The sequence below is a fragment of the Agelaius tricolor genome, unplaced genomic scaffold (assembly GCF_023055355.1).
Source record: "Agelaius tricolor isolate 1412-34295 unplaced genomic scaffold, bAgeTri1.0.p SCAF_2, whole genome shotgun sequence".
NCBI lineage: Eukaryota > Metazoa > Chordata > Aves > Passeriformes > Icteridae > Agelaius > Agelaius tricolor.
The window spans coordinates 33,848,941-33,873,091 of NW_027269262.1; the positions used below are offsets into that span (position 1 = coordinate 33,848,941).

At 40.8% G+C, this 24,151-nt stretch overlaps 1 protein-coding gene across 2 annotated transcripts in view; it reads left to right on the forward strand.

The window, feature by feature from the left end:
- GABBR2 (gamma-aminobutyric acid type B receptor subunit 2) overlaps positions 1–21,517 on the forward strand; it is a 459,095-nt gene extending 437,578 nt beyond the window's left edge. For both annotated transcript variants that reach the window (XM_071455578.1, XM_071455586.1), the window contains exons 17-20: positions 1,201–1,383; positions 3,333–3,462; positions 11,896–12,013; positions 18,999–21,517. In XM_071455578.1, coding sequence (XP_071311679.1) covers positions 1,201–1,383; positions 3,333–3,462; positions 11,896–12,013; positions 18,999–19,164 — 597 coding nt within the window. In that variant the 3' untranslated portion in view covers positions 19,165–21,517. The remainder of the gene's footprint in view (positions 1–1,200; positions 1,384–3,332; positions 3,463–11,895; positions 12,014–18,998) is intronic.
- The last annotated feature ends 2,634 nt before the right edge of the window (positions 21,518–24,151 follow it).

Sequence of the window (24,151 nt, forward strand, 5' to 3'; positions counted from 1 at the left end):
AATTTTTTAAGGCAAGTTTTACCAGTAAAGACTAAGGTGAAGAAGACAGAGAGCACCGTAGCCTTCTCCATCTACTTTACCACCTGAAAAATAAAATGTATTATCTGCAAGCATCATCCCAATCTGCAGCCTTGGTCTGTAAATACATGCCAGGGATCACACTCTTCAGAGCCTGAGAAGTCAGATCTCTGTTGATCAGAATTTAGGGCCTTACATTATGCCACTGGAGCTGCAGAACAGTTCCATGCTCTCAAGAATAAGAGGAATCAACTCCAAAATGCAGCTAGACCACAAAATCTGGCTGGGCTATGCATGCAAAATGATTGCCCATTCTCTCTTTTCAGACAACTCAACACCTTTGGATTTATGAGTCCATGCCTATCCTCTCAGGGCAGGGAGCTCCTTCAGCTTTGTCTGTATATGAATCTATATGTATGCTGCTTGGCAAGTAACATAAATTTTGTATTCTCTAGAGTAATCTGAGAATCTCTCTCCCCCTGCTGCCAAACAGCAGTTGCTTTCTCTCCTCATGTTGAGGTGATATTTTCACATTGTCACTGAGTGTTGAATTTTACTTATATTTGCTTAAATTAAATATGTTTAAGGTTAACCTTTTTCTAAGTGGCTTATTTAATTTTTTTGAACAGATTTGGTTTATTTTGGGTTGCTAAAAACTAATTAAGTTTCTGTTATCTCCAGAGTGCAATCTCCCATGAGTTCTCTCTGTTAATACTCCTGTTTCATGTCTCTCACTGCTTGAGCGTTACTTGTAACAGTAGGAAAGGAGAAATTTCAGATGAAACTGTGCTTAGGAAGAGGAGGGTTTGGTGGATTGTATTTTTCTTAAAGAAGGAATATATCCTTTGAAAGTATGAACATATCAATGAGGGAGAAAGATACATATTGAAGAATATTAAAATATATTTTAGTGTATTTAAAATCCAGATAAATATCTTTTGAATGAGTTTTTTCCTAAATTTTTGAATGCTTCCCTTCTCATAATCATTTTCATTCAACCTATTCTATAAAGTTATTCAGAAATCATCTCAAGTAGTGCACATGGCAAGCAGAGCTCACTTTCCATAGTTTTATACTTGAAAGTCAAAAAGAAGCTCTTGGTTCACCTTTCAGTATTTTGAGATACAAAATAAATAGCTGCAAAAATAAAACAGGATTTCTTAAGGCTTTTCAACCTTTCAGCTCATCACACTGCGAACAAATCCAGATGCAGCCACACAGAACAGACGGTTTCAGTTCACTCAAAATCAAAAGAAAGAAGATTCAAAAACATCGACATCAGTCACCAGCGTCAATCAGGCCAGCACATCTCGACTAGAAGGATTGCAGTCAGAGAACCACCGCTTGAGAATGAAAATTACAGAGGTATTGTTTACTCTATTTACTGCCTAGGCACTTCAGTTTTCATTGTTTTTTTGTTGCAATTCTGCAATCTGCTTAAATACTGGCTACTTTTTAGAGAAAAAAGTTAACTTTTCCCATCTAAATAATAGGAAAGAGGCAATTTATATGGATTGCTAACTAGTACAGCAAATACGTGGCAGGTGTGATAAAATGAAAATGTGCCTTAGCAAAATGGAATTAAACTTGCCCTATTTATTTGTGACAGGCCAATTACCCTGCTGTTTCACATGGACATGCTGAGCTCCACAGCTCCAGAAGTGTAACCTTTACAAGCAAGCATAACAGAGATCCACAGCCCCAGGGGCACTTAAGGGCTGTCTTTGTTCCTGTTTATGGTTGAGTTCTGAGGCTGCTGCTGCTGTTATTTCTCAGCCTCTCTTAGAGTTTGCTCAAAAACTTGCTAGACATATTTTTACGTCTTCCATGAAACAGAATTACATATTTTCTTAAGGTAGAAAGATACCTTTGTGAATGTGTGAGCTGACTCTTTTGACACAAAGGTGATGGTTGCTTCAGTACCTACTGAGGGAAAGGCTGAGTACGTGGAGTACATGAATTACATAACAGCTACAGCATGTACATTTGTAGTTGTATCCATCCTTGCTCAGTAGACCTGAAATGATGACAAACCAGTCTTGAAGACTGCCCCATTTTTGAGACAAGATAACCATAACTGATCATATCATAAAGAAATCAACCTGTTCTTAGCCAGTCTGTATTCTTATACCTTGAAGAAAAACTATTTTATTGCAACAGTTATTTCTTTGCCCAGATATTAATGACAATTGCCTATGTAACTATAAAGTATTTACTCAGGCTACCAAAGAGTCCAAAAGTAAAAGTTATCTCTGCCTTGTTAAAGAAATTTAGTTCAGCTTTGCCAGGTCCCTTTCATGTGAGAGCCTTGAAATTTTTAATGAAGGCCTAGCTGCCTGCTGGCTATTTCTGTTCCATTACTCTACTGTAGTTTTTTTCTGCTAAACCTCCTAGCACAAGCTCTCAGCCTGTGCCTTACAAGGCTCATGATGGTGACCACAGGTAAGGATGATCAGAGCAGCCACATTAGTGCTTGCAGGGCCCTGACTATTCCTTTTGGACTTTACTTAAATAGATAGAATTCCTAGAACCAGTGGGTCCAAATCAGTTTCATTGTCAAGGGGATTTGGAACATGCCCTACCATGGCTAGCAGCTACATCTCTGGCTCATCTAGTTTGAGTTGCTGTGCCCCAGTTCTACAGGGAAAAACATAAATCTAAATTCAGCACTTCTAAAATTCAGTAAAGCTGCTAGGGAGTGGGACATACTCTGGACACTACACCGTGCACAGCTGTTCACAAAGAGGATTAGGAAGCTTGTTTCTTGTTATTTTCTATTAGGGCTGTAGACAACTGAGTACAAGTCAGCCTCTGAGGAGAGCACACTGGGCTCTGCTCAGTGCTGAAAGTGCATTCCTGGTAGAGTTGACTGCAGTCACTCACATGACTGGACATGCCATAGCTCCCTTGTATTCTCCTGTAGGTTCAATAATTTGATGAATGAAATGGTTATAGCTATGTATGCCACAATTTTGCATGTAGATAATAAAGAGTCCAGATGTTTTCAGACTGGGCTTTCTTATGCCTATATCTTTCTCATTTGTCAGTACACCTGAATTGCTTCTACTGTCAACTACTAAAGCTTAATCCTCTCCTATGCCCTGTGTGCAATGTCACAGTTGAACACAATTTTTTACTTGTAGCATTATTTTTAGAGGTAGTGTAGTAGTGCTATAAGAAAACTGTATTTGTCACAGTGTAGTAATTGCATTACCACCTGCCTTCCAGCCTGACTATGGAAAGCTGTGCCTCAGTGCAGATGCCTGAAGCAAAGACTCATGAATTTTGAAGGATTTGTACTCTTTGTTTTGCAGCTGGACAAAGACTTGGAAGAGGTCACAATGCAACTTCAGGACACTCCTGAGAAAACAACATACATTAAGCAGAACCACTATCAGGACCTTAATGACATTCTTAGTATACGGAACTTCACAGACGGCAAAGGTGAGCGTCAGTAAAATCCATTAGTAGCTTAACATGCCGAACCTTTCAATTGAATTGGCTTCAGAGCACTCAAACCTTGGTAAGACAGTTTAAATATTTTGGTTGAATTACTGGGAGTATGGGGATTCACATAATAAGCTACATGGTACCCACAGATTAGTTATTTCTGTATATACATCTTCTATCGTAATACACATGATGAAGGGGGAAAATTTAAGAAGTGTACTTGTGTTCAGAAGCCAAGTTTTTTGTGCTGCATGGAGAGAGGAAAGCCACAGAATTTTAAGCCCAGTTTAATATGTGCTTGCCTGACTAGGATGCTGAAATCCTGCTTTTGGACGCTGCTATCAAGCACATAAAAAAGAAGCATGTAAATATTTCAGTGCTGGTTTGGATTCTAAATGCAGAATTGAAGCCACTCATGTATGAAAGTTCTTCCCTAGGAACTGATAAAAAAGGATTTAATGACAACTGTAATATTCCTAAGTTGTTTCTCCTGTGTCTCTTGCATTGCTCCCTGAAGAAATACATGCAAGAGAATTTCTTCCATTAGAGCCATTTTGCTTTTTGGGAAGCAATAAAATCTGGTGCATAGTGCAATAAAAGTGGAAGCCAGGACGCCCACCTTCCATATCCGACTCTAGAATGGATCTAATTTGTGACTTCTGGCAAATAGCTTTGTAAGCAGACTATTACTATAGTGTGTGACAAACTGGTTGCTCTGTGTTTGGAATTTGTATATTTGCATGTTTGCTAACTGCGAGGCTCAGGCTTCTTATTGATGTAGCACCATAGGCTTGATTATGTGGGACAGAAGTTACTCTTATGAATATATTTGAACAATTCTACAACCACAGCAACAGTTCACATATGTTATTGAAGTATATTGAAAGTATATTTCTGTTGGATAAGGTTACTTTTTCTTGAGCTTTTTGTTTTAACCTGGGTATACACCGGGTTGTATAACTTGTGGCAAAAAGAAGAAAAAGGGAGTGTTTCCAGTGTCCTTTTTAAAAGTAAAAAAAAAAAAAAAAAAACAAAAAAAAAAAAAAAACCAAAAAAAAACCCAAAAAAAACTGAAGAGGGGAAAGGAGGAAAAAAGGAAAACGTAAATAGCTGCTGGAGGCGTGTGATTATTGGGCTGAGATCAGGAGCAAGAACTAACATCAGTGAGTGGGATGAGGCAGTTTGAAAGGAACACATAGAATGTTCCTCTCATGTCAGATGCTCCAGGAAAAATGATAAATCATGAATAATATTTCAAGCAGAAAAGATACATTGCATTGTGCCAAATGCCCATCTGAGTCTGGGTATGAGAATCAAAAAATTATTCTCAAGAAATACACTGGGTATAAATTTAGGAAGGATGCTTCCCACAGCAAGATGCACTCCATTAGCAGTAGGAGGCTGGCAAAGAAATCAAGGATAAAATATAACCTTTCTGCACTTACTTGTGGCTATGTCTACAAAAGACATTGATGCCTAACTGCTGCTTTAAGCAACAGCATCCAAGATTGTCTTTGTTCCTAATTTCCCCCAGTACAGCTCCCTAGCTTTTACATTTCTGCTGTGGAGTGCATATTTAAAATCATCTGTAAGCATGGAGCCTTAATTTCCAGAGTAGCTTGGAGCTATTTAATAATTGGGATTTACAGGGTAGATATTCTGCATACTGAAGTTGCTGGACACAGTTTTCTCAATGGATCTACCACATAAATCTCCACACAAAAGGTGGGACAGATGGAGAAAGATGCTTTCACTTGTCAAAATTTATATGGAAAGGTGAGAGTATCCATTCACCTGAGAATGAGGAAGACCTGGATCCCAATTTGCAGAAGGTGTTTGAGGCTTGGTCCCACACCTGGTGGCAAATACTCCACACATGCATATTGTAGTGTATCCTGATTCTGACACAAGGGACACTAAATATTCATACTCCCAGGCATTGAGCCACTGTGATAAGCAACCCTTGCTAGCCTTTTCCTGTCCCTCCAATTCCATTTCTTCTGCCTCTTATCTTTTCACATTTCCCTGTCCCTTATCTACATCTGAATCTCCTGTCTGTTTCTCTCACTGCACCCATTCCCAATAGTCAACCTATGTGCTTAATATAAATTTGCTGTTCCAATCAAAATAACAAGGCTTTGGAGAATTCATGCTGCTGAGTCACTGCTGATTCTGTGCAGATTCAAACAGACACCACTTAAATGGTACTTAAAAAAATTCTGGCCCTTACGGCTACGGGAAAGCTAACTCCAAATGACATGACTATGCTTTCTGTAGCTATGCATTTCATGAGCTTTCAGTAAAGGAAAGTACAGAAACTTGAAATTATGCATCCCTGGTGGTACTTGAGTGAAGCTTCAGAATTGTAAATAATCTATTAGCGTGACCTAGGAGTGACCATCTCTCTCATCCCCACTGTGCAACTGGGGAAGCCAGTCCAATATTAGTTTAAAGGTGATGATGAGGTTTGTGCCTTCCTTGATCTTGTGAAAAATGTGAGCTGGGAGAGTGGGAATAGGACAGTGAAGATAGAGGCTCAAAATAGCAGCTGACTTGGAGCTAAAAATCATACCAGATAATTTGCCACATTTGCTTTGTTGATCACTTCTATGTGAATTGTTTTTATAAAAGACCTTGCTGTTCTGGAGGAGCTCACAGGGAGAATGCCATGTAGGGTAACCCCACTGCTATTGCTTACACAAACTCAGGGCACTGCTCTTCACAGAACAGATCATAACATGGGATTTAGGCAATGCAGCTCGAACAAGCCCTAATCAAACTTTAATGTCATAGTACACTTCAGTAGGCTTCTGATCTGTAAAAATTGCCTGGAGTTAAAAATCCTAATTCCTATAGCCAAGTGCCAGAGGAGGTTATTTGATTCATCTCTTCCTTCTTCACCACCCTCATTTACATCAAACATATGGATTTAAGATACTAAACTTAAATTACTTTAGCCAAAATAGGTAGATACAGCTGTGAACTCCTATATCTGCCTGACCTCAGGCAGCGTTTCATAACTTTGGGATTCCTGCTTAGTTATTAATAGCAACAGCTCCTGGTGTATCCCAGGAGCTCTTTGCTGGCACAGGGACTCCTTCTTTACAGCACACTTCAGTACATCTCATTTAAAGAGAGATATTATCTGAGACACTCAACTCTTGTTCACAAATGCATGATGTCCCTGAGACATCCACAGCAATTGGCTATGTAAGAAAAGCAATTAGGAAAATGTGATTTGTGGTTTATGGCTTGATTGCTTTCTTTTAATGCAGGCTTTTTCACTGCACTGCTGCATAGCTTTCTGTGGTCAAGCAGTTTTTAGCATGCTCCATGGACTATGGCTCTGCAACTTCAGATGCTGGATTTAAAAGGGCATCCCCTTAACTTCATTTCCTACATTCCTCGGATGACTTTGAGTCACTGTGCCTGCTAGTGACCTCGGCTCTGTGCACAGAGCAACACTAACTTCTCCCCTGGCATTTGTGGGATCTGGTCTTGCTGGAGTGGCAGAGCCACATTATAGCCTGGGTTTGAGGCAGGGATGGGGCGTGGGGGAGGCTTGGCTCAGGCCATCTCTGTAAGAGACAGTCATTCAGCAAGAAGAGTCAGGCTTGGAGGCACGGTTCTGTTTGTCAGGCTGACATTTGGAAAAAAGGAGGACAAGTGCCTCAACTGTGATGCTGTGTAAAGGAAGGGAGGAGGGGATGTTAAATAATATTGCTACACTTGGAATCTTACTATCTTACTCTACTTGACTTCTTTTTGACATTTTAATACATGAAATTATTTCCATGTGACAAAATTCACAAAATCGTGGATTGAAAGAGCTTCATATAAAGCAAAGCTCAGAAGAAGTCCTGCAGAAGAATGTCCCTCTATTTCTACCTTGGCCAGTACATTTCAGAGTAGCATGTTAGGGAAATTAAGGAATGACAGCCATTTCTGTGGGACATACAGAAGAAGCAGGAGACAGCCTTGCCACAGTCCCCTGTTATGAGCAAGCCCTTTTTGCAGGTTCTCTCTCTGCAGGCGCCCTTCCTTGCTCAGAAAACCTTGTCTGTTTCAAGCCAGAAAGCAGTCTTTACTCATTGCTGTAAATGGGCTGGGAGCATTCATTTACATGTCAGATATGCCTACATACTGTCACTTGTCACCCCACTCCGATGTTTCCTGGTGTTAGTTTTTCCCCATGTAAAAGCAGCTCAAAGAAAAACAGATTTCAAAGGCATGCTGCTCACAAATGCAAAGCAAAACAGAGTTCATCTGTGGTAGGTGGGGGAAGTATTATTTCTATGAAGTTCATGCAATTCAAACATTAAGGATGAGATTGAAAAAGAGGTTCAAAGGTAAGGGCTTTCAGAAATAACTTTTTTAAAGGGATGTTGTTTTAAAGCAAGGATGTAGTTCCTTTCTTTATAGAGATGTGTAGAGATATGTATGCTAGTTTCTATGAAGCCTAACAAATGGATTCAATCCTGAAATTGGATCTTGTTTCTGTTTCAGCAGGGAGACCAACATATCAGAGGTTCAGTTCCTGCCCTTCCTTGCACAGAAATGAACCTGTAGTAAAGGGAATTTCTTCTGATTTAAAGTAGTATAAATCAGAGTAGAATCTTGCTGGCTTTTCTTTTTAAAAAATCTTCCTCTCAAAAGACAATTATCAGAAGCTATGATTTAGATTGTCTGTGCAGAGTGCTTACTTCAGGAGAACTTTTCTCTGATTACCAGCAGACATTGTGATCGTTTTAATTTTTCCTTTCAGTTTACTTTCTTATCACCCTATTTACATGAAAAACAGAGACTGGCTAGTCATGTTTCACAGTCCAAACAACAGAACTGGGAAAAATTACAGCAGGTTTTCAAAATCTTCCTCTAGTTTTAAAGTTTCCTGAGTTCTTTAGTAAATCAGCAATCTCTGCCAGATCCTGTAAGTCCTTGTTAAATCACACTTGCTTCTTTGTGGAGCATAATATATGTTTTCTAGCAAAGAGAAACAATAGTAGAATTGAAAGATATTGGATGAAGTGTAGTTCTGTCATCCAGTTCTAAGCCGTCAGAGGAATATTGCCACTAAAGCATAATGATGAAGATGTTCAATAAAGCTGCAGTGTACAAACATCAACCAAACAAGCACCTAGTTAAAAAAATATGTTTTCTAAACTCTTGGAAGAAATTGAAGCATCATCAGTCACCTGGTGCATTCTGCCTGCAGCTGAATGAAGGTTGTTAATATGCATGGCACAGTTGAGCCTGCCTAGGTAATTTTGGCAGCACGAGGTTGCAGAGTGATTACAGGTCACCCCTGGCAGAGGGAGAGGAGAGCAGCTGGGAGCAGTGACCTCCTCTCTGAGCCCCTTGGCAGCCTGCATCAGGTGTGCTCTTGCAGCTCAGAGCTTTGTAAATGGAAGCTGGTTTTTTGCTACAGGTAGACAAAGGTCCCAGGCTAAAGCCCTCTGCTCTCCCCAACCACTGGCAGCGAGCTTTGTTCTATAATGAGCCCATTGCCGAGCGCTCTGTGAGGCCCTTGAGATGTATTTGTCTTTTCTCCCGACAGCTTTCTGAATGGAAAGCGCTCAGGCATCACTTATCCAGACTTCTGAGTTCAGGTTTGAGGTCTACAAAGGTGAAAATTATTTAGAAGGTGCTTCTGGCTAATGTGATTTCAATTTAAAAGGTAGTTACATCATCCCAGTGCAACTTACTGGGTAGAATCTGCAGCGGCACACAGTGCCCTGAGGATGATGGCATTTTCCAGCCAGCATACTTAATGGACAGAGGAAGAGAGAGCATGGGGAAGTATCAAAAACACTGTGACACTTTCCAGGGGAAACTGGGAAATCAAATGTTTACCACTACTTTCAGTTGTTCATGTATATAAAACTAGTTTTCTAAACTCTTAAGTTTTTAAGTACATATGGCAATAGTGTTTTGTCTTTAAGCTCCAGCTCCCAGAAGCATATGACTAAGTGAGAATCTTGCTCTTCATTATTTAAATGAAAGGTAAATGAAAAATAAAGATATTCTAGTTTCCATAGCTGCAAAATAAAAATCTAACAACTCCTCTCACAAAATGCTTAACAAATAAGAATTACCTTTTTTTTTATTTTGAAAGAAGCAAATGAAAAGGGGGGGGAAAAGTGTCTGTATTTTGCCTGCATTTTATATACGTACAGTAAAACTTGCATTTGGTAGCCTTGTGTGCAGAAATTTATTCAGTGTATTAAGGGCAAGTAATCTGCAAGAGTGGTAGAAAAGAGTCTATTAAGAATAACACAAGGTGATATATGGGCAGTTGGTGTTGAGAGGTGAGTAGGAAGAGAATACATAATTTCTGCTCTACTCTAAACTAAATCCCCCACCTTTTTGACAAGGACCACCTCCTTCTCTTTCTCTCTCACAGCACAGCTGAAAGTACATGAAACTCCTTTAGTGTGTACAACACAGATTATCCTATTAAATAACAGACTCCGCAACAGTTGCATTTTCCAATCATTTGATGAAGAATTATATCTTTAGTGGCTTTTAAAAATGTTAAATTGCTTATCTTGGCAAAAGGAGTTGGAACCCTAAAATAATTAAATTTAGAACTTTTCCATCCCTATTTACAAGGGTTAATCAAATTTTTACTTTGGTCTGTATCAAAAAGTCGGCATTTTCCATTGTCAGCTTTGATCAGCTCAGGACTGAATATTGGTTTTAATCACGGAAGTAAAAAGTGGTTTTTCTACATGTCTTCTTATAGACATCACAAGACTTTTATGCAAATGTCAAACTTGATATACAAAGAAATGCAATGTACAGAAAATAAAAACTGAACTCTTCTGACAGCAAGTGCCACACCAGCAAGTTTCAGGCTGCCCTGAGATGATAGACCTCACTGCTTATCTTAACCACTGTCAGATTTGACTCTTTGCTGTACTCCCTTCACATCTAAACCATCAGCGAACCCTGCCAACTCTTAATTTTAAATACACTTCTTGTTACAACTGAATTCCTTAGCTCTCTTCTACTGACATTTTTTTGCCCCAGCTGAAGCAGCTTCATGTGTTCTGGTCACCTCCTTTTCTCACCCAGACTCTTCTCTTCAATGCAACATCAGTGAAAATTCTTGACTCCTCTCCTGAGCTATAGTGATCCCCATGTCTGCACATTGCTGCCTCCTCACCTACACACTCAGCTGTTGCTTGCTTGTTAGGTTTTTCACAGCACGAAGTGAATGCTATCAAATAATGCCAGGGATAACCTGGCTGGGAGGGCAATTCTAGATGTTGGAGTTTGTCCTCAAAACATTTATGCTTCTAGCTTCTTTTCTCAGTTTGTGTTTCTGCTACTTGTTTTGTCCCCCCAGTGCCTGTTGACATCATCCATATTCCTAGCATGCTGGGAGCTGAGCATTATTTGGGGCTGCTGAACATGAGTACAACAGAAAAGCCTTAACCCTTCAAAACATACCAGCTTTTTCATGCCATTTTCCTTTTTTCTTCACTCTTTTCCTGCTTTTCCCCTTCGTACCCACTTTTATGTTCAAATCCTCCAGTACCCTCTTCAAGAATTTACCTCAGACTCCTCTTCCATGATGCCTCAATGCCTGCGGCAATCACTGCTGCTCTGCTTGTGTGGCAAACAACTGCTGGTGATGGATTTGGAGCTCTCTGTAATTATTTATGAAAACTGTGAACTGCCCTCATTATTCAGATGCTTTCTGTATGATTTTATTTGGCTTACCACAGAAAGAGACTTTGAAAAGCAGGCAGGAACAGAAAGGGTCTTAAAGTGGCTGTGTTTGCCCGTGTTTCTCAGGGGGAATGATGCCATGGGCTTCAGCACAGCTAGCCAGGGACACCCAGAACACCCAGGAGAAAATTCTGATCTGTTTCATTATTGCTATGCAGAAAAGAAAAAAGTGTAATGACATCATTAGCTGTCCTTGCTGTAGACAGCCTATGGACCAGTGCAGCTGGTATGAATCATGTTTCCAGGCTGAAAATGATGGCAGTAGCAGACAGGCAAATGACAGCACTTAATTTCATGTGTGATCGTAAGAGTATCAAGGTTTTCACATCAATGAAATTAAAGTTTTTCTAGGAAAAGTCTTAAGAAGGAGGGTTTATGAAAAGGTTACAATTTCTAACTGCAAGAACAGTACAGTTACATTATTTTTTCACATAGCCCAAGACTAGATGAGAGAGCATGATGTCACTTTTGTCACTTTTCTGTTTCTTCATGATGGTTCCTATGGAGGAACACTTCATCCAAAACAGAGGAGTACCAAATTCTCACAGCAAAACTTGGAACTCTGCTGGAATATAGGTAGTATGAGTTTACTTTATGGCATCATGAATATGTGGAAAAAGTTAAAATGAAACTATTTTTAAATGGTCTCTTGGTCACAGTAAAGTAAAATTGAATGTGTTGTCCATGCAGATGGTGAGAAAGCCATTTTGAAAAATCATCTTGATCAAAATCCACCAGCACAGTGGGGTTCATCAGACCCTTCCAGAACAAGCAAAGATGCCATAGAAGACATCAACTCTCCAGAACAGTAAGTATACATCATTACCTTGCTGACATTATTTAAATTATTACATTTCATCAAAGCCTGTATTTCCCTTCCATGCATTTTTTTATGGAAAGACCTTCACTGTAACCCCCTTTCAGCCAGCCCAGGCTACACAGAAAGCCTGAAACATCAACAGCTAGGGAATAGCATAGCACCTCCTGAAGCAGCTGTAGGCAGCAACATTGTACTGTGCCTCCCTGCCTCCCTGCCACCAGCTCACCACCCCAAAGGAACTTAAAGGATATCAGAGGCTTTAGATCCTAAGGTGCCCCAAAGACAAATCAATATGCTCCCTTTCTCTTGCTAGAAACATCCATAGCATGATGTCCAAAGTTTCTGTAGAGAATTACAGAATTAGCTGTGCCCAAACTGTGTGGAGGAGAGAAGAGGATGTACATATATGCACAAATGTCTTATGAGTCTTGTCAAAGGTCCAAGTCTTTCCACACACCAGCCAGAGGGGTTCATAGTGTACACAGACATTTTGTTCTTTTACATTCTTTAGCTAGATGAGAAATAAAAAATGTCCTGAGGGCTTTTCAACGTTGCCATAGCAGCTGGACCTGAGTTTTGGCACAGGAAAGCCCGCACTAAGTAGTTTCCCTTAGAAACAATGCTGCAGCTACAAGGAGAGGATGGCACAAAACACTGGCAAGATTTACAGAGGGGAAAGAGTCTTCTGGTGTCAGCTTTTCTCCCTAGGATCCTCTACAATAAACTCGTGTCCTACCCTCCACGAGCTGGGCAGGATCTGCCATGGGCAGGAGCTCCAGGAAGCGCTGTTCTCGTGTGTGCCCGGATCTGCCACTTCCCCACGGCAGCCTGGTTACACGGGCATCACTTCATCAGTGTCTGAGCTAATAGCTGTCAGACTCCTGGGCAATTTAAAAGCTTATTTAAAAACAGAATAAATTAAACAAATTACTAGAATGAGTCACGTTACATCAGCAGCAGCAACCCTGATTGCAGATAGTACTGTCTCATACTACCTGGAGCAGGAAAACATGTGGATGTCTAAATCTGTCCTTGCACTCAAAGAAAAAACCCAACCCAAATCTGCAAAGAAGCTAATTCACACACACACATATGCACCAAAAAGAAATCCCTCAGTAGATGAAACATCTTGTAATTTCACAAAAGCAGGTCTCTTGCTGAGAGAGCTCTCATGACTTCATGGGGTCAGCAGAGTGCTTTAATGCATAGCTATTAAAGGCCTGGGTTGTTTTCAGCAGCATTTGTCAGAAATAATGTAGTGTGAATTCAGCCTCATCCACATGGCCCACTTACATTAAGGAAGATGCTAAGAAAAACACAGACACTCAGATAATCCAATTGTCTCGATACGGATTTAATACAGACAAAGAAAAAGAAAAATATTTGGTGGTGACAGAACTTCCTCTAGGCTAGTGATAACTGATGAGAAGACTGAGATTTCCTAAAGGTTCTGGAGAGTGGTTCAGTACAAATCTGAGCAATCTCTGACATTTATGGAAAGCAATTAATAAAATCCTGCTAAATCTAAACAGTGTCATTCAACACTTGCACAGCTGTGACTGTGCCAGGTCCAAGCGCCAACCTCTCCCCTGAGAAGGAGTTGGCACTTTGGGTACCAGAGCCACACTGCCCAGACACAATGAATCTGCCAGGGAGGAGAAGTATAGCTGTCTGCAAGACTTCCCTCTTTTTCACAAGAGATTGCCTCTCTCCAAAATTTGTACTCTTTAAGATATCCTTCTGCACCTCTGGGATTGTTTTTAAACTTGTCTGGCAGCACTTCTGTCACTTGACGGTTGCTAAATGTATAATTTTGGGGAAAAAAAAAAGGAGTAAAAAGCAAGCTGTAGTTTCTGTCTTTCTTATATCACTTCATACATAGGACATCTGATAGGTAGTCACACAGTCTGAGAAACTTATTTCTTATTCAAGAGCACAAATCTCAAGGAGAATTAGTCTGAAAAAGATTTCCTCTTGGTCATAAACCTGTGAAAGGAGGATGTCAAGACAATAATTTTCCTGCAGAAGTTTTAGCTCTTTAATGGCTGTGGGGGGAAAAAACGTCATGCCAGCTTCCTGTGTTTGTCAGTACTCATGAGATTTGGCATCTTCTAGCATGAAAGCTCTTATAGAGTCCAGAAAGGAGCTGATTTGGGATATTTTTTTTCCATTCTTTCTCACCATTAGTGCCACATTTCTTTCTCACCAATAGTGCCACTCATTGCAAGATCCCTTATTCTACAGTTGTGCACAAAGTAAAGGCACAACAGTATACACACTCCTCAGGCAGTAGTGTAGGAAGTTGTTTCACATTTTTTGATGGGGTGATGTTTGCACTGTCTCAATCCGAATGTAGAAAAATTTGGTTTTGTGCTTGGCTCAGATTTAGAACCCTGCACCTAGGCAAAATGCAGTCTGTATGACTAAAGCAGCCTTAGATCATGAATATAGACAAATCTCAGTTCCCTTGGCAGTTCCTGCTGGGCAGGACCCAGTAGATATCCATACTGCCATGTAAAATTTTCCATACCCAGTCAGACTATCAGATAAGAGGAGCAAAAAGTGGATACTGACTGCTTTCTTTCCTGTTTACACTGTTTACACAGTATAAATTAACACCTCCTAAAGCAGGCAAAGTGGTGCCAGTGCACAGGCACAAGCCCTGCCCTTTGATTTCCCATTTTTTAGCATACTCCCCAGCACAGCTGTACCAGTTTGTACTCTCCCAGGTAGTGCTCAACAAGAATCCTGGGGGATGCTTAGCTGTGTGGATAGACACTGTACTGTGCCAGCTCATCTCAGGTCCAGAGAGCAGTCTGAACCAGTTTAAAATAGATATCATTCTTTCCCCAGTAGGATGAGTTGTCTCTCAGGCAAAGTCATCTGCTTTGATGAGTATTAAATTGTGCATATTTCCTGATGGGCAGTCCTGCTTATCTAAAGATCACATCAGTCAGCTTATCTGCATGATGGCCACATTCAGTGGTTTATCTTCTGTGACCCTTAAAGACATCTGTCTGTGCACTTCATCCCTGCATGTTGTCCCTTCTCATCAGTGACCTACATCCAGCAGGTCATTACTTTTTGGCACCATTAGAATTTATTCCATTCTCATTTTAACAGCAACACTATGCAACAGTCTTCCAGATCTCTAAGTAGACGTGATGACAAATTTCAGTAGGACCCCACTAAAACTTGCCATCTTAATAGACTATTTCTATATGCAGGGTTTTTGTAACCTTCAAAGCATAACTTCAAAGCATAGCTGGAGCCAGTTATGTTAATTAAAGTAGTAAAAAAATTCTCGTTCAAAAAAGTTGGTTGTAACTGGATTATTGCATTGCAGCCATATGCCCCAGCATGAGCAGGCCCTTGTTATTTGGTTTGTTCACTGAGAGCGGTTTATCCATGGTCTGTGTATCTATGATCTTACTCAAATGTGTCATTAAAATAAGGTGGGTTTAGAATGGTTAGTTCACTTGCTAGTAGAACATCTTGCTTTACTGCAGTGTTTTAGAGCTTCTCCAGCTTCCCTGCATTTGCTAAAAATCAACATTAATGTACTGCAGAATTAACTGAAATAATCCCTGAGTGCTTAGACACAGTTTACACACTCCCACAGAACTTCAGATGTTTGACTGCTGCAACAATTTGTTTCAGTCCCTCCACTTACCAATTGATCTTATTAGTGGTTTTCTATGGCAAAACCAAAATATATTTCAAATGCCTTGGCCACCCTTGTGGTATTGTGCATTCCCATGTGCATTGCATTGTGCTCCTGCATTGACACTGGAAGTCAAGGTTTTACCTGATTTTATGTTTCCCTAATAAATGGTGTTCTTGTACAGAGCTGAGGACAGTTGCCCTGACACAGAACCTGATGAGTGCGTGCTCTGTGTGTGAAATCATCTTTGCTTTCCATCCCCTTCAGTGGCTGCCTGTGATTCTAGACCCAGTATTACCAACCATTACCTCTCCAAAATACTTGACCATAAATATGCTTTCACATACATAGCTGTATAGTGTGGACAACTTGAAACAAATTCCTAGAGTCATATAATGGTTTGGGCTGGAAGGGATCTTTAAGGGTCAGCCAGTCCAATCCCCCTGCAATGAGCAGAGACAACTTCATGTTGATCACGTTGTTCAAATCCTTGTCCAGTTTGGCCTTGAATGTCTCTGGGGATGGGGTGTCTGAGCCACCTGTGGCAGTGTTTCACCACCCTCATCATAAAAATTCATTACTTTTATGTAGTCTAAATCTACCCTCTTTTGTTTAAAACCTCACACAGCATCCTCTCACTCCATGCCCTTGTAAAAAGTCCCTCTCCAGCTTTCTTGTAAGCCCCCTCTAGGTATTCTAAGGCTGCTTTAAGGCCTCCCTGGAGCTTTCTCTTCTTCAAGATGAAAAACACCAGCTCTCTCAGCCTATTTTCATGGAAGACATCCCCCAGCCTTCTGATTTTCATTGTGGCCTTCCTCTGGACTCACTCCAGCAGGTCCTCATTCTTCTTATGAGAAGAGCTGACTGCAGTATTCCAGGTGGGGTCTCACCAGAGAAAAGCAGAGGGGCAGCATCACTTCCCTCATACTGCTGGCCACACTGATTTTGATACAGCCTAGGATATTATTAACTTTCTGTGCTGCAAGTGCACATTGCTGGGCCATGTCCAGCTTTTCATCCACCATCACCCCCAGTTTTCTCTTGACAGGGCTGCTCTCAATCCCTTCATTCCTTCAGCCTGTATTGATACCAAGGATTCCCCCCAAAGCATTGGCAAAAGTGTGGCAGGAGTGGAAGAAGTGAAAATCACTGATATTAGGGGAAAAAAACCCCTAAAAACAGCGAGGCAAGGCACAAAATTTGCTTTCGCTTCAGGCGAAAATACCAGGTTTGTTTGGATTTTGCTACTCGTTTTGTTTTGTTTCGTGTTTCGCTCTAGGGGTTTTGTCTACAATCTTGATTGTGTGCAAGTCTCCAGGCTATAGTTCTCTGCCCCAATTCCAGGAACCAAGTTTTCAAGTGAAAGTAAACTTTTAAGTAGAGTTAAAGCAAAATTTGCCACCCACTGCAGCCACTGTTGGCATAGCTAAATAAACATGCTTTGTCCATGGTATGGCTAACACTGAAATGGATGGAAAAAAATCCTATTCACTTGATTATGCAACTGGATTCTCTTGGAGTAGCTTCAAAAAGCCCTTTAATGAGAAGCCTATAACAGTTGAACAAAGTAAGCATTTCCACTGGTGGGAAAATAAGTGCAGGCAATTCTGCATTTGACCCCTCAACAAGAGACAGAATGACAATCCACAGCATCAGGCTCATAAGGATTCAGCACAGGGAAACATCAAGCCATGCCCCCTCTGCACTCCTTGGGAACAAGGCATGACTTCATTGATAGCACCAGGAAGAGCTGAGCACCCTAGCAAAACAACAATGAATGGATTTTGTTTAGTTCCAGGAATGCATTGCGAGCCCTAGAATGATCACTGAGGACTAACATTGTGTGAAACTTTAGAAAGGGGTTTGAGGGGGAGAAACAATGAGAAATAGTTTCCTGGGTAGGCAGACAACAGCTACTCCTACTGCACCTCTGTATAAACAAGCTGAAGTTTGTAGTGGTGAAACTAATGAGGAGAACACTACATTTCTTTCTGTTTGAATTTAAAAGCTATACTGCTTCATCCCCAAGCAGTGCAATCGATGCCTTAGTATCTGTCTTTGCTACCTAGCACAAAGCAAAAAAGCAATTAAATGTCATTTGAATCAAAAAGGCTGTCCAAAGGTTAGCTTTCAAAGAAACACCTCTTATAAAGGCCTTTCTATACACTGACATTATATCAGATAACAGGCAAACATAAATTTAAAACTCTATTATATTGATACAATGCTTTCTATGGGCATTTTTGTCCTGAAATCCAAAAGTCAGCTCAGTCACCTTGACATCTCTCTTCTCTTTAGAAAGTGCCTCTGTGTTTCAAGGGGAAATGTCTCCAAATACAAAGCCATCCTGATGATAAAATGACTGAAAACATCTTTTACACTAGCAAACCTCAACAGGATTTTGATTTTGTGGAAGGTGCTAATATATCCACAGCACAAGAGCAGCAGAGCCCTTTTCTCTTGGCACCATCTTCTCCAAAGAAAGGGCTTAGATGCAATACCTGTGAGCATGACTTAGTATGAATTAAAAAAAAAAAAATTACACCTGTTGTCATGATGTCAATCCACTTGGAAAAATAGATACAGAATGCTGGGTTCTGGAACACTGAATTTTAGTATGGGTGTTGGGCAGGACTGCTGTTAGAGGGCCAACTCCTCAGTCCCATGGCACTCAAAAGCATCTATCACCTCAAAAGCAAAGACCCACACTTTAATGGGGAGCTACTTAAAAGAGGAAAAAGCCATCAGTCCCAAATCCTTCCCACCATGAACCTGTGTTTGCTTTAGCTGGAGTTGCAGAAATGTCATCCTTAGTACTGACATCCTTGTGCTAAGTGGTGCGTGGCTTGAAACTCAGTCTGTGACCTCATGCATGTCTGGATTGGGGTTCTGCAGGCAGGAGATCTCATGTATGACTGTTGGATGGGACTCTGCAGGCAGCAGATCCCTTTGCAAGGGGTAGGGGGTCACCAAGCCATACACCCTCTTTGCAAACTTAAGGTTTTCCCTTTTCTTGGTATCAGCAGTCTAACAATTAATCTGATTGTGGCTGGGAATTTCAGAAGTGGGGTGCTGAGAAAGCACACTTAGTTTCCCTTGTCATGTCCAACCTGTCAGAAAAATTCTCCAAGGGGAAAACAGCACCATGGTGGCACAGTTCAGCATCAGCCAGTGCGATGCTCGTGGCGTTAACCCTGTCGGTGACAGCGGCAGGCACAGGGGACTCCCTGGCAGCAGCCTGGGGACACGCCAGCCACATGATGTGCTCTCTCTGCCCCTTGGTAACACTCCTCTCCCTGTCTCCTGCAGCATACAGCGCCGGCTGTCCTTGCAGCTGCCCATCCTGCATCACGCCTACCTGCCGTCCATAGGAGGAGTGGATGCCAGCTGTGCCAGCCCGTGCGTCAGCCCCAGTGCCAGCCCTCGGCACAGACACGTGCCACCCTCCTTCCGAGTGATGGTTTCAGGGCTGTAGGAGGGCGAGATCAGTGCTTCCTGAACTGCTTTTAAGTACTCAAAGACTGGACTAAACATCTGACCTAGAACTCTGCTACAAACATGTAACATTGGCTCTTACCGCAGAGGAACTTCTGCTGAGGCCCTCGTCACAGGAGTGCCCACATAACTCGTGTGAAAAAGCAAAGGAGGACACAAAGAGTTTGATCTGTAGCCTTATTCATGGAGTTTTTATTTCTTCACCTAGAAGTCACTGAAAAATGTTTCTTCCAAAATTTCTACTAGCAACAAGGATGCTGGGATATATGGATCTTGCAAAAAAGACACTAGGGAAAAATAAAAAAAAAAAAAAAAACAAAAAACAAAAAACCACTCAAATGTCACTGAGCTTCACGTGGCTGCTGAGAACATGCAATTCTATACTGTATCCATGTAAGGAAAATGTAGTGGTCAAGCTATACCATGTCGGAATAGATACACTCATTTTTACAGGAGTTGTGTTAAATCGCTGGAAACATTCTGCACTGGTTAGTCTTGCTTTTTTTCATTTCAGGGATGATGCTTAGCAGGAAAGAAGAATTGTGAGAAATGATTCCTCGGGTGTCATTGAGACTCTGCAGTGCTGTGAGCAGGGTCACCTTTACCTTGCAGCTGTATGTGTAACCCAAGCAGAGCCTGAAGCTCCAGCTTTGAGTTGCCACCAGCTGGAGAGCTGCTGATTGCAAGCAGAGCACTTCACCCTTCTCCAGGGCAATGATAGTGACTGCTGACCATCTGCAGCTTCATTTTTAGCAAAGTTTCTGCACTTATTTCAGGATAAACACCACCAACCATAACACACTAAACTGTCTGAAAAAGTCCTAGGGCTGATAACTCAGGAAACTGAGGACAGATGGGTAGTAAAGTCTTAATGCCACAGGATGAATTGTTTTTCCTAGTTTGTTTGAATTGTGTCACACATAATTACAATAAAATTAATTGAGTGGACTTGGGGGGGAGGGATTAGGGCACAGCACTTTGCTGCTGCAGGCAAAGCCTGCAGGGCACATAGATGTGAATATACACTATGTTTGCTTCGTACCTGCGTACGTGTGACAGTTGTAGTGGATAGGAGAGGACAGATCAAATCTACCAATAGAATATTTTACCTGACTCCTGAAAGGACTGTGAAAAAACAGTGGAGTTTATACTTTAGCTCCTTTCCCTGAACCAAAGTAATTAGGAGGAACGATAGTGGTGTACCGTCTGGACCAACTCTGGAGCCAAACCCTCAGGCACAGGTGAGACACACATACAGCTTATTTTTCCAAGGGACTGGAAATGTATCCTCCCACTGCCAGGGCTGTTTGCTAAAAGCAGGGGGGAAAATAACCCACATGAAGCACCCTCTGGGCTCTCAGTTTTCTTTAATCAACACTTGTGCCCCTCAGACCAAACCTTTGGAATGACATTCGTACAAAGGTTTATAAATCAGCAGTGACTGAAGCACAGCTGAAGGGGTTCCTTAGCTGAGGGATTTAACTGCAGCTTTGACAAGCTAGCATAAATCTCCATTAAAAATAAAACACACCTCATAGTGGCCAAAAACCAACATGAATATGTATCTGAATCTTACAATCAGGAGCATCACAAAATATTTCACTTGGCACATACAGTAAGAGAGGTTGTGGAAATATCTGTAGCTTTTAGAACAAAAAAACATGTAAGTATAAACACAGATAAACTAGAACTCATTACTCTGTTTAAGCACTAAACACTGACGTCGTCACTCAATGTGTGTTGACAGTATTCTCTTGCTTTATTAATATCATCAGGGCCTGGTTTATTTTAAAAGGAATGTTAATTTTTAAAAAAAGAAAATTATGATATTGTATATAATGTATACACAAAGATCTCTGTAGAAATATTATTCCAACTTAGCAGGAAAACAAAAAATAATTCAGAAGTATCGGACCATTGGAGGTGAGTGTGTGTGTGTGTGTGTGTGTGTGTCTGTAACTTCGTGAATACTGACTGTGTGACGTTTATTAGGTTTAAACCATGCAGTACATTCTTTGTCTCAATGATACGGTAGTTTCTCCCATAACATTTTTTTTTTACTTTACTGCAGATAACAAGACCAACCAAGTGAATATAGCTATTTAATGTTTCTGTTCTTTTATACTGCAGCAAAAATGTACTGTAAATTTATGAAGAGGCTGTGCCCCAATGGCATTTTCCAATGATGTTAGTGCACAAATGCTTTAAACTAGACTGGAACTGCCAGAATAAAATGTAAATGAAGAATTTCTTGTATAACCTTATACTGCATGAGATCAATTTTTAATAAATTGTTGCAAATCTGTTTTTATGAATAAAATATATAAAACATAGCTTTTTGGACTCAATGCCCTCTTCCCCCATTGCAAAATCATTTTTGATGAGAGAGAGTGTGTGTATATATATATAAACATAGATGTAAATAAAAGCCTCCTTGGAGAAAGAGGAATCCTATTACAACCCTACATTTCAATAAAAATGTAATATGTAATAAAAATACACATCCTAGTTGTAGAACAGTTTGCATTTGGAGATAACAGGTAGATGAGCTCTGCCCTGAAATACAATTACTGCCGTACCCAAGAGTGAAGTCTAAGACCTTTTGCAAATGGGAAAATAATCAAAATGTGTACTGAACATTTCTATCCAAACCACACTTAGCCCACACACTGTTCTCTCTTCCCCACAGTGAATGTGAATTCAGAAGAAAAAGAAATATTTTACTATTTCACACAAGTTATTGAAGTTGAGCCAATGTTCCAGCTCAATAGTAAAATCTCTGCATCAACAAATAAGAAGTTTCTGAGAATAAACACCAATTTCTGTATGAAGGCAAACACTAAGCCTCTCCATCTAGTTTTGTGCATGTGGTGGGATTTGTGTCTTAAAGCAGGTTCTAATACATGGCAGAACAGGAGGAGGGTGGGAATATCGGGCAATGAGAAAGTGAGTGGAAAGTGAATTTTGAGTTGTTTGCTTTTCAACAGGGGAGCAGCCTCAAGCCAGCAGAAAATGTCATAAAGCCCAATGTGGGAATTAGATCCACTACAAATGGTTTTCCAGCAGATTTTTCATGCATCTCAGAAGTCCCCCTGAACATATGCAAAAAGAGAAAATACCAATGAGGAGTTAACAGTGTGGATCGTGGCTCTCAGTGCAGAATACCAGATGGCAGGAGAAACTCAAACAGATACATCAAAGCTCATTCAAGAAAGGAAAAAAGTACAGAACGACTTCAATGTGAAACCTATATTCAACCAGAAATTGTGGGAGGATGTGAAGAACTTAAAATTGCTCATGAATAATAGGAAACCAGAACAAAGTGAAATATTACTTTAAAGGGTCATGAAAAAAAGAAGAGAGAGATGTCAGCAGAGCAACTTTACTTGAACCACTGAGTTTCCACAGCCAAAAGAAATATGATTCCTATACAATCATAAAGTTGCCATTGAATTAATGGAAGGTTGCTAATCTTGAAACACTACTTTCAAATACATAAAATCAAGGAAGGTAAGGAAAGAGCATTTCCCCCTTCTTGGTTTGTTGGGTTGTTTTGGGGTTTTTTTGTCTTTTTTTTTTTTTTTTTAGATAATATCTTATTATACCTTTCCTTAAAGGTTGATAGTCAAATCTTTCCTGATCTTTTCAGAATTTGTTTGTTCATTACAAGTCTCAGCACAATGTGCCTGTTCTTCCCAAGACTGGATTACTGTTTCTGCTGATCTCCAATCAGGATTGCTGAAGTGCTGGAAGCCAGCCCAGTAAGGTTTGTCCCAGCACTTCCACAGCACCCTATGGATATTGGCAGGGCTTACTGTGTTCTCAAACCACAGTCCAAAGGATGGGCTGGTTTCCCTATTCAGCAAGCTGACTCTCTCTGTCACTGGTTTGTTTAATAGGGATTTTCTGCTCACTGTCTGAGAAGACTGACAGATTTATTACAGTGGATTAAGCATCATGATTTTTTATCAGAGTTCAGTTCTCAGTTATTGACTGCCTTTTCCATCTCTTGACAAGGTGAATAGTACTTACAGCCATTACTTTAATATGCCTGAATATTATTCATGAGTGCATTTTCAAGAGCACTCTGCCTCTTGAGTCCATCAGGACTCTGAGAGCACTACTGTGCTTGTCACTACTCACTCAACAACACTGCAGAGGATCAATAGAGGGTCTAGAGATGCATTGGAAGAGGTTGGAAAGGGAGAGCCCAAGCTGCTGGCAATGGCAACCCTGGGTAGCAGAACCACCACATCAGTATTGCCACAGACAACTTGCAGACATTTTGAGCCACAAACTTTGCAAACTGCAGCTGGTTTAAACTGCATCCCTTGATGATGAAGTAGGCATCTCCAAACACTGAGAAAATCCTTTACTTCCCCAAAGAAAGTGGCTGTTAGTTTCTTTTTTTGATGGATGCCCATCAAAGCTAAGCCTCATACAAGGATTTAAACAAATTCCTGACCTTTAGAGGATAAATTCAGTAGAGGTCAAATAGATCTGAAGACAGGATCTGTACGTACTAGCAGCAAGCAGCCTGTGGGTTCACTCACTAACAGAAAGGAGCATAGCAAAAAGGAGTTCACAAGGCATTAAGAAGGACAGATACCTTCATGAACTGTCAAATACAGGCTTTGACTAGAACTGATCCTGTGCCCACATCCCAGATCCAATGGGTGCAACAGAAGTAAAGAAGAGTGTTAATTATATTTACAACCCACAGCGGCAACCTCCTCAGGGACCACATCACCTACCTACCCACCTACCTACCACTGCCTCAGCAATGTAAGATGCCTGCTTGAGCAGAGGAGCTGCCACTGGTAGCAAATCATCCCACAGATGTGAAGTTGTCCATTCTGGGAAGTCAAATTGACTGGAAAATAGTGGGCGGGTGTGGAGCAGGGAGTGTGTGTGTTTGTGTTTGCATTTGTGTTTGTGTTTGTATGTGTGTGTGTATGTTGCAGAGA